The sequence below is a fragment of the Callospermophilus lateralis genome, chromosome 7, assembly GCF_048772815.1.
Source record: "Callospermophilus lateralis isolate mCalLat2 chromosome 7, mCalLat2.hap1, whole genome shotgun sequence".
NCBI lineage: Eukaryota > Metazoa > Chordata > Mammalia > Rodentia > Sciuridae > Callospermophilus > Callospermophilus lateralis.
This window is the reverse complement of record NC_135311.1, coordinates 6,431,292-6,440,802: the sequence shown is the minus strand read 5'-3', so window position 1 is coordinate 6,440,802 and position 9,511 is coordinate 6,431,292. Positions and strand designations below refer to the sequence as shown.

Here is a 9,511-nt window from a genome sequence, read left to right as displayed (position 1 = left end):
CTGGGAGGGGTTCCGGACACAGGCTCCAGAACCTTAGAACAGGCCTGGAACCCGGGGCCGAGCCCGGACACAGCCCCAGACATGGAGGACGCCGCGCTGCCCCTGGGGGCCGAGGAGCTTGGCAGGGCGCGGGCTCTGGTCCGAAGCCTTGGGGCCTTCGCCCTGGGCTTGTCCTTGGCCACGGCCTACGGGCTCCTGGAGCTCCTGGTGGAGGGGCACAGCCCCTGGGGCTGCCTGGTGGGCACCGTCACCTTGGCCGCCTTCCTTGGCCTGGGCATGGGCTTCTCGCGCCAGGTCCGCACCACCGTCTTCCTGATGCTGCCCCAGGCCTTCTCCAGTGAGCCCGGCGCCGGGGCAGGCGGGGGGACAGCCGGGAGGGGGACAGCTGGGAGGGGGACAGGCCGAGGGGACAGCCGGGAGGGGGCAGGCGGGGGGACAGCCGGGAGGGGACAGGAGGGGGCTCGGGGTATCCTGAGTCCTCAGGAAGGGACTCCCCTCGCTCCGGGTGGGGTCCTGGCTGTGATACCGCTTTCTCCCCAGAACAGGGACAGACATTGCTGTTGCTGGCCGCCTTCGGGCTGGTGCTCCAGGGCCCGTGTGCCAACACCCTGCGCAACTTCACCAGGGCCAGCGAGGCGGTGGCCTGCGGAGCAGAGCTGGCCCTGAACCAGACTGCGCAAGTGCTGGAGCGGGCCAAGCAGCCCCTCGTCAGTAAGCCCCGCCCGTCCCCCAGCTCCGTCCTGGGGTCCCCTCAGCTCTCTGCTGATACATTGGTCTAGCCTTAGACCCTCCGGGCCTGGACAGGGGTCTCCCTGAACCCTCCCAGCCCCCTCTCTCCTCCCTGCCCCCGGGGAATGGCGAGAACCAGTCCCTGCAGGAGGAGGGGACCCCGCAGTGCTCTTGTCCTTTGTCCCTCAGGTGCTCTGAGCAAGATTAAAGCCATAGCCCAGAGGGCCAAAGTGGTGGCCGACCGGGTCCGCAAGTTTTTCCGGGCCATCATGGACGGTGTGAAACACGTAGGTGAGCACTTCAGCATACCTGGCTTTGGAGGTCAAAGTGCACCCAGACTCCGCACCCTCAGCCTGTCCAGACCTGCATGGGCCCCCCTGGGTGCTGGCTACTACTTACTGGACACAGCACAGCCAGGCCCCTGAACGCAGGCCTCTCCAACTTGGGGTGCTGGTTGGTTGCTTTGTCCCGCAAATTCCTTAGAAGCAGCTGTGGGACTCCCGCCTGGGTGCCAGCCCCACACTGCCCCCAGCCAGGGCCCTGCGGAACGTGTGGTACTGGCTCCTCCACATTGGGGACGTGTGCAACTCGGAGCTGGGCAACCCTTACCAGAAGTGCGCGCGGGTTTTTGACGAAGGGAAAGACAACTGCATGAAGGCCATACCACAAGCCTACCACCTGTGCTACGTGCTCACGCCCTTCAAGCTGGTGCTCTGTGGACTGGCCAGCCGTGAGGAACAGGGCTCCCCGGGGAGGAGGGTACAGGGGTGGGGCAGGGTGGGAACTCAAGGGTCCAGGAGGAGGGTGGCCCAGACGACCAGTAGTAGGGAAGGAATATGGAACCAATAAGATGCTGGGCACCGGGGCACACTGCAGCAGCTCGGGAGGCTGAGGCCGGAGGATCTTGAGTTCAAAGCCAGCCTCAGCAACTTAGCAAGGCCCCGAGAAATCAGGGAGACCCTGTCTCTAAATAAAATATAAAAAGGCTGGGGATGTGGCTCAGGGGTTAAGCACCCTGGGTTCAGTCCCCAGTACCAAAAAAAAAAAAAAAAAAAAAAATGGGCTTGATATAGGACCAACATTAGGGCAGGGGACCACGGGGCGAGGCTACAGGGTTTGAACAAGTGTGGAGGCTGATCAGTAGAAGGGGAAGCCCAAGGGCCCTATGACGGGGGGTCCCTTCAGGCTGGCGGGCAGGTGCCTCTGCCCCTCCTCTTGATGCTCAGCCATCCCATCCCCCAGTGGTCCAGGTGTTCTGCGTCCTCCCCAACTACATCCAGCCCTTCCTGCGCAAGACCATCGGCACCCGTGAGTGACCCCCCAGCGCCTGCTGCACGTGAGCCCTCCTCTTCCAGGTGCAAGAGCAGGAAAGGCCCTGGAGAGGTCACCCAGGCCACTGTCCACGCAGCCCAGATTGGGACACTGAGGCCCGGGGAAGGGGGGCTGTGGGAGCAGGGGCTGGGACAGGATCAGGGTCACATGCCCCCAGCTCAGGCCACGGGGATCATTGGTGATGGAGCTGGCGGTCTGGTGCCTACTGCTCAGCGCACCTGAGTAGAGGCTCAGCGCCCTGGAGGCCCAGCCCCCGAAGTTCTGGCTGCTCTCTGGGCCCTGGACCCCGTCTGCCCCGGGTAGCTCTCCTCCCCCCTCCTGTCCCTGCTGACACCTCTCTGGTCCTGGGCCCAGCTGTGAAGAAGATGATCAACCGCGTGCGTCGGGAGTTTGAGTTCAACGTGACGGCCACCCACCACTTCTCCGTGGACCTCAACGCCTCTCGGAGTCTGTCCCAGGTGGCCCTGGACCTCCAGGAGGCCGTGGGCATGAAGCTGCTCCGAGCCCGGGAGGTGCTGGCCCTGATGGGCTACACCCTGCCCCTGCTGCTGGTGCTCCTCTACCTCCAGTGAGGCCTGCCGCGGGCTGAGGGCCAGGGGACGGGAGCAGGGCCGCTCAGGGTGCTGAGGGGCTTCGCCGGCCTCCTCCAGAGCCCTGTTTTACCGGTACGCTTACCTGAACTGGGACGATTTCGACAACGTCTACATCACCGGCCACTTTCTGCGCATGGAGGCTGCCCGCGCCGTGGCGGGGCTGCCCACGGTGCTCCCGCTCAGCGCCCACGAGGCCACCTGCTACATCCAGCCGGGTGAGGGCCTGAGGACAGCAGGGAGGGAGGCCAGGACTGAGGGAGGCCCGCCTCGCAGGATGGTCCTCTCGGCAGGACCCCCTCGCTCCCTGACCAGCCTCCCTGCCTCCCTGCGCCCAGGAGCACCCGCTTTCCCTCCCCGTGGCACCCTCCAGGGTGGCCACCTTTCCCTCTCAGCCTGGGGCTCCCCAAGGGCAAGCGCCTGTCCCTCTCCGTCTGAAATTAGACCCTGAGTCCTGTCCCCTCCGTTGGGTCCCCTCCCACGCCCAGCCCACGCCCCGCCCGTGCCTGGGACCTCGGGTCAGGGCTGGGGTCTGGTGAGGGGGACCAGGGATCCTCCTCTGCCCGGCCGCCCGCCGCAGGCTCCATCTTCCTGTCGCGGTGGGAGCGGGTGTTCTACGTCCTGGAGATGCTGAACCTCACCCGCCACCTGCTCCTGGTGCTGCTGCTCGTCTCCCTGGACTACGCCGTCTTCTGGGTGCTCGACCTGGCGCGGTACCAGCTGCAAGGGGAGATCGTGGCCCGCAGTGAGCCCCGCGCCCTCCCGACGCCGCCCTCGGAGGCTTCCTGCTCCTCCTTGGACCTCCCCTGGCTCACTCTCTGTCCCCGGGGGACCTGCATGTCCCCATGTCTGTGCTGCTCATGCTCCCCCAGTCCCAACCTCTGCCCTGTGACCCCTGCATCCAGGCTGAGGTCATAACACGACAGAGCAGCTAGAGACACAAGCGTCAGCTAGAGACACGTCACCCTGGCCTGGGTTCAAATCCCAGCCCTGTCCCGTTCTGAGGCAGTGGCTTCATACAGATTGCTTAAGCTCTCAAAGCTTCATCTGATTAATGGAATGACAATGGCTCTCTGGGTCACTGAAGTAGGACATGAGACCGACTGTGTGTACGCTGATCGCCTACAAGGCCACTGACTGAGACCGTACCAGCTGCAGTGGTGGCACATGTCTGTAATCTCAGTGGCTCAGGAGGCTGAGGCAGGAGGATCACAAGCTGGAGGCCAGCCTCAGCAACTTAGTGAGACCCAGACTCAACATAAAAGATAGAAAGGTCGGGGGACGTAGCTCAGTAGCGAGGCACCCATGCACACCAATTCCTGGTAGCAGGGAAAAGAAGAAATGGCCGAGGGTTCAGGCCAGGCCTGAGCGGCACGGCTGCAGGGGTTCCCAGTCGTACCCCCTCTCCACCCAGCAGACAGCCCAGGCAGGAGTGGCCCTCACACGGTGCCTTTGTGCCAGGCCCTGTGTTAGTGTCTATCACCGTGGAGGGGACTGGCTACGCGGGGAGCATTTACCGCGACCTGGTGTCGGCGTTTGACGTCCTTCAACAGGGCAACATCAGCATCCTGTCCCGGCGTTGCCTCCTGCGCCCCTCGGAGCCGGACAGCACCGGCTATCTGGTCATCGGTACCCAGCACTCCCCAGGGAGGGGGGGCGGGGTGTGGCTGGCGCCTGGTGCCACAGCGGCACGTCCACCCTGCTGTGCCCCCAGGTGCCGCCTACGGCCTGTGCTTTTTCGTCACCCTGTTTGGTAGCTACGTCAGCCGGCTGCGGAGGGTCATCTGCGCCTCCTACTATCCCTCTCGGGAGCAGGTGAGGGGCCCGCAGCGGAGGCCAGGCCCTGTGTCCTCCTCGGGGTGCTAAGCCAGCGGCTGTCCTGGTGCTGGGGCCCTCTTCCCTCTGGCTGAACCCCAAAGCCAATGAATGGCTGGACTGGAGGTCTCTGGACCCCAGATGGGGCTGGGGAGATGCTGCCTCCTGGGGCAGGGCTTCCTGAGACAGAGCTCACCTCCAAAGTTTTGTTAAAACCATGGGGGCGTTGGCCATGGTGGCACATGCCTGTAATCCCAGTGACTTGGGAGGCTGGGCGAGGAGGATCGCAAGTTAGAGGCCACCTGGACAATTGAGCAAGACCCTGGCACACAGTAAAAAACACACAGGGCTATAGGGGCAGCTCAGTGGCAGAACACCCCTGGGTTCAAAACCCAGTACTGCAGAAAACAAAACAAAACAAAACAAAACAAAAAAACCAGCTAGCGCAGGCGCACACCTGTAATCCCAGCTACTTAGGAGGCTGAGGTAGGAGGATCACAAATTTAAGGCCAGCCTCAGCAATTTAGCAAGACACTGTCTCAAAATAAGATTTAAAAATCAAAGGGCTGAGGATGTAGGTTAGAGAGGCCCTGGGCTCAATATCTAGTACAGAAAACAAAACAAAACAACCAAAATTGGTGGAAGATGGGAAGAGTGTTGGTATGTTGAGGTTTGGACGGAATCTTGCCATTTGTCTACGCATTTACTAATTATTGACTGAGCATCTACTGTATGCCAGTCACTGTGTGAGCTACAAGGATGCCACAGCGAACCAGGTTGGAAGCAGCGTCAAGGCAGGCCAGGCCGGCTTCTCCAGACTCTATAACTTAGAAAGAACCTTTATTAAGAAATGAACAAAGAGCTGTGGGGTCCACAGGAGAGACTGGGAATCCCCCTGGGGAAGTCCAGAGGGCTTCTCAGAGGAAGAAGCATTTATTTGACCCGAGCCCAGAGGAATTCGTAGGAGTGGGACAAAAGGAAAAGAAAGGTGGGGAGTGGGAATGGGTGCGAGGGCGTGCCAAGCAGATGAAACAAGGTCAGATGGGAATCCATCCCTGACCCCCACCATCAGGAAAGAATCACCTACCTCTATCACATACTTCTAAATCGCCGAACCAACCTGTTGGTGGCCCTGCAACGAGCGGTGAGGCGGCGGGCAGCTGACCAGGGCCACATGAGTGTCCTCCAAGTGCTGGCCCTCCGGTAAGCCCACCCTGCTTCCCTATCGGGATGTGCCGAGAGTGAACAGAAAAAGAGCCAGAGGTCAGAATGGATCACTGTCCTCCCCCAGTAGCAAGAGGTTTGGTTAAAGAGGGACAATTAGGGACGAGGATTTCCAGGAGTGGGGAGTGAAGGGAGGAAGAAGAGGGCAGTAGAGAAGTTGTCCCTACAGTTGGAGGGATGAAGGTTAGGCTGCAGGAAACCCTCCCCATCACCTGCAGGTCAGTACTGGTGTGGGGAGGGTTAGGCTGGCTGGTCCACTGTCCCTGACCTCTCCCCAGGTGCCCGTGGCTGAGTGTCCTCCTCAGCCAATTCCAGCCGCCTGAGGCCCGCTGCCTGGGCTGTGGGCAGACCCAAGATGAAGAGGACACGGAGAACTTGGTGCACTGCGGTACCCCGGGCTGTAAAGGTGAGGCCCCTGGATAGTGTGCCGCTCCCTGCTGCGTGGGACTTCCCTGATTGGCCTGTGACCATCAACTCTGGTCCTTTTTCGTGGACTTCTCTGGACCCTCGCCGTCTGTACCCCCCTCATTACTATGCATGACCTCATTTGCGTAGAGCCTCGCTGGCTCATTTCCTCCACGCTCCCGACTCCCCCGGCCGGAACAGGAGCCGTGTGCTGCAGTTGTGCGCACTTGACAAGGACAGTCCCTCAGGAGTGGGGCAGGGGAGGCAGGGGCTGGAATCAATCCGGGAGCGAGGGGGAGGGGAGGGGGCAAGTTCAAGTTCACCCCCCAGGTCTCTACTGCCACACTTGCTTCCGTCTTCTGAGCAACACCTGCTCGGTGTGCGCGGCCCCGCTCTCCGCCCAGGAGGGCCTGGACTGGGAGCTGTGAGTCTCTCGGGGATGGGGGCTGGAGTCTGTGGGGCACTGGGAGGAGCCACCCGTCCCCCAGAACGTCGGTGGGACATTGAGACGGGAGGCTGTTCCAGGGATTCCAGTGACGAGGAGAGCCCCCGGCTGTGGCTGGCTGCCGCCCGTGGAAGGGCCCTGGAGCAGAAGCCCACGGTGCAGCATCAGGTCCCGGAGGCGCTGGGCGAGGACTTCTTAGACGAGTCCACCTCGGAGTCCAGGTGAGCCCAGGGAAGGACCGGCACCTGGCGACTGGACGCCTAAGCAAGGCGGGCACATCTACACAGGGCTTCCTGGGTGCCTGCACTGTGCTGGGCTGGAGGGGAGATGAGGGGAGGAAGAGGAATACAGGTTCACTGGGTGCCTGCTGGGGTCAGCACTCCTGTGGGACAGCGCCTGGTAAAGGAGTGACACTCTATTGGAACGGGGACATATTAATCCAGGCTGCAGGTGGGAGGGGGGGGGTTGTCTGGCTGCAGACATCAGAGAACGAGAATGGCAGTCCACCAGGTGTGGCCACATGGCCAAGGGCCTCACTAGCCACTTAAGTTGGGCAGGGTGTGGTGGCCTGAGCCCGCAACCCCAGCAGCTTGGGAGGCTGAGGCAGGAGGATCACCAGTTCAAAGCCAGCCCAGCAACTCAGCAAGACCCTGTCTCTAAATAAAATACAAAAAAAGGCTGGGGGTGTGGCTCAGTGGTTGAGTGCCCCTGGGGTCAATCCTCAGTGCCACAAAAAAAAAAAAAAAAAAGATCTTAGGTTGGAAAATGAAGGGCTCATATTTGTCCTCTAAGACCATAAACCAAGCAGGCAGAGCAGAGTCTGGGGAGGAGGCTGTCTCAGTCCAGAAGCTGCTGACGGCCTAAGGACCGAAGGCGCTGAGAATGACCAGGATCTATGCTTGGGACAGGGCAGGTTTTAGGGCAGGAGGAGAAACAGGATCTGGGGAAAGAGGACTGGCCCAGTTTGAGATCTGTGAGGTGTCTGTAGGGCAGGCAGCTGGGGATGCCCAGGGGACAGCTGAAAGGGGCAGGGCTCTGGGCTGGGGGCATTTCCCCTGGGCTTGTTGATTTAGAGACTAAGAGAGAATGAGTTAGATTATCCAGAAGGTACGGCAGGAGACGAGGGAACAGGGACAGCATCCTAAGGGCTCAATCACAAACCTAAGAGGGAGGTGCTCAAGAAAGCAGGAGAGCCAGCCTGTGAAGGCCCTGAGGTGACCCGGGAGGGCCAGGACTGGCCACTGAATGACAGTTGAGAAACCACTAGTGTGGCGGGTGGGACCCCCCTCCCAGTTCTGGGGATTGAACCCTGGGCCTCACACACGCCAGGGAAGCCCTCCACCTCGGACCACATCCCCTGACCTGGGAAGGCCAAATAGATCATGATGGATGGAGGGGTGACCGGCAGAAAGGATCCCAGAGTCAATCCCAGTACCGGAGGGGAATAAAGAGAAAGATTTCTTTCTCTATGCAGGGACAGGGAGACTGAACATTCAGGAAGTGGAAGAGAGAGAGCATGGAAGAGGAGGGATGGGGGTTAGGCCAGGTGGAGGATGTGGCCTCGGACAGGAGTGAGGAGCGGAAGTCCCTCTGAGCAGGACTGAGCCTGCTCCGGCTCGGTGGCCTTGCTCTTCTCTGGGGAGTAGGAGGCAAGGGCAGCTGCTGGGAGCAACGAGGTGGCTGAGAGTGGAGGAGAGGGTTCAAGGAGGGGGCGGTGGAGACTGAAGTATCTGCTATGGGGAGTATGCAAAGAGGTGACCCGGAGGCCCAGGGATTTCCAGGTGATTCTGAAAACTATGACCTGTAATGACGGCCGTGTTCTTACTCCTGAGTTTTCTCTGACAAATGTGGATTCAAGGGTTGAGGGCTGCCTCTGGGCAGGTTAGGGGGAGAACAAGATGGGAACTGGGACCTTTTCAGTGTCTGGCAACTGACCTTGGGGAAGGTGAGGAGCTCCGTCTTGGTGAGGTGCTAGAGCAGAGCAGGGGGATGGGGAGAGCTGGCTGGACAGGAGCGCTCAGAGTGGGCAAGAGCCAGGCAGAATTCTGGACCTATCTAGTGAGTGGTCAAGGCTGGGGAGGACTGTCACAGAGCAGAGGTGATGGTTGTCAAGGCCAAGGAGGTTCAGGATTGAAAGTCACAGGATTGGGTCCTCCTATGAGTCTGCTGGACCACAAACTCAGCCCAAGTGCAGTCCTGGCCTTCTGGATGCATGCTAGAGGTGTCTGGGAGGCCTGGCTGTCACAGAGCCAGTGATAGAGCTGCTGTGACAGCCAGGGGCTTTACAAAAAACACTGTGGGCCAGCTGGGTTTGAGAAGGCTAAGCTGCCCCCACTTGGGTGGAATGCAAAGAAAAGTGTCCTGTGGGCACATTCCAGCGCGGATGGTGGCTGGAGGTCGCGAGAAGCCGGCAGCTGAAGGGGAGGAAAGCTTCCTTTCAGAGGTCCCCAGAAAGTGAAAAGCTGGATCAGCAAGGGGGCAGCTGGGCCTTGAGCAGGGGTGATCCTGAGGTCACCAGGGGTTCCCCCCTTACTGGCCAGGTGGCCTCTGCCAGATCACTGTCCACCTGTCCCTCAGCACCAGCCTAAAGTCAGATGTCTAAGCCATGGGCTAGTGTGCCTCATGGGCACAGGGGTGGCTGGTGAACAACCGGAGAAGGCTCTGAACAGGGGGCAGGGGGCAAGGTATCTGTCACCTGTGAAAACAGGACACGGGTGACAGGGCTGCCCTACGGCTCTCCTCCCTAGTGACCTGGATGAGGAGGAGCCCTCAGCAGAAAATCAGGCTCAGAAGCTCCTGCCTGAAGTCCATCAGCCTGTGGGCACTCCCATGCCAGCTGGGCCCCACTGACCACCTGAGATATTCTTCATTCCCAAAGAGGCTCCAGAGGCTCAGGTCCTCGCCCCTCTCCCTCTCCTCCTGATCCCTCCCACCTGCCCCCAAAATAAAGGAACCAAAAGTGGACACAAGT

General features: G+C 60.6%; 1 protein-coding gene across 1 annotated transcript; it reads left to right on the top strand.

Moving 5' to 3' along the window:
- Positions 1 to 81: 81 nt before the first annotated feature.
- Positions 82 to 9,390, top strand: Dcst2 (DC-STAMP domain containing 2). The gene is made up of 15 exons (XM_076861560.1): positions 82 to 337; positions 541 to 711; positions 919 to 1,020; positions 1,262 to 1,459; positions 1,972 to 2,037; positions 2,416 to 2,629; positions 2,712 to 2,869; positions 3,232 to 3,396; positions 4,113 to 4,280; positions 4,366 to 4,466; positions 5,539 to 5,669; positions 5,969 to 6,096; positions 6,426 to 6,519; positions 6,621 to 6,761; positions 9,288 to 9,390. The coding sequence occupies exons 1-15, from the start codon at positions 82 to 84 to the stop codon at positions 9,388 to 9,390; spliced, it is 2,196 nt and encodes a 731-aa protein (XP_076717675.1).
- The last annotated feature ends 121 nt before the right edge of the window (positions 9,391 to 9,511 follow it).

Excerpts from the sequence above, each read along its gene's own strand:
- Dcst2 (XM_076861560.1), top strand. The coding sequence starts at position 82 with ATGGAGGACGCCGCGCTGCCCCTGGGGGCCGAGGAGCTTGGCAGGGCG. Across the intron at positions 1,460-1,971 it reads GCTCTGTGGACTGGCCAGCC|TGGTCCAGGTGTTCTGCGTC; the intron begins GTGAGGAACAGG and ends CCCATCCCCCAG. Across the intron at positions 6,097-6,425 it reads CGGTACCCCGGGCTGTAAAG|GTCTCTACTGCCACACTTGC; the intron begins GTGAGGCCCCTG and ends TTCACCCCCCAG.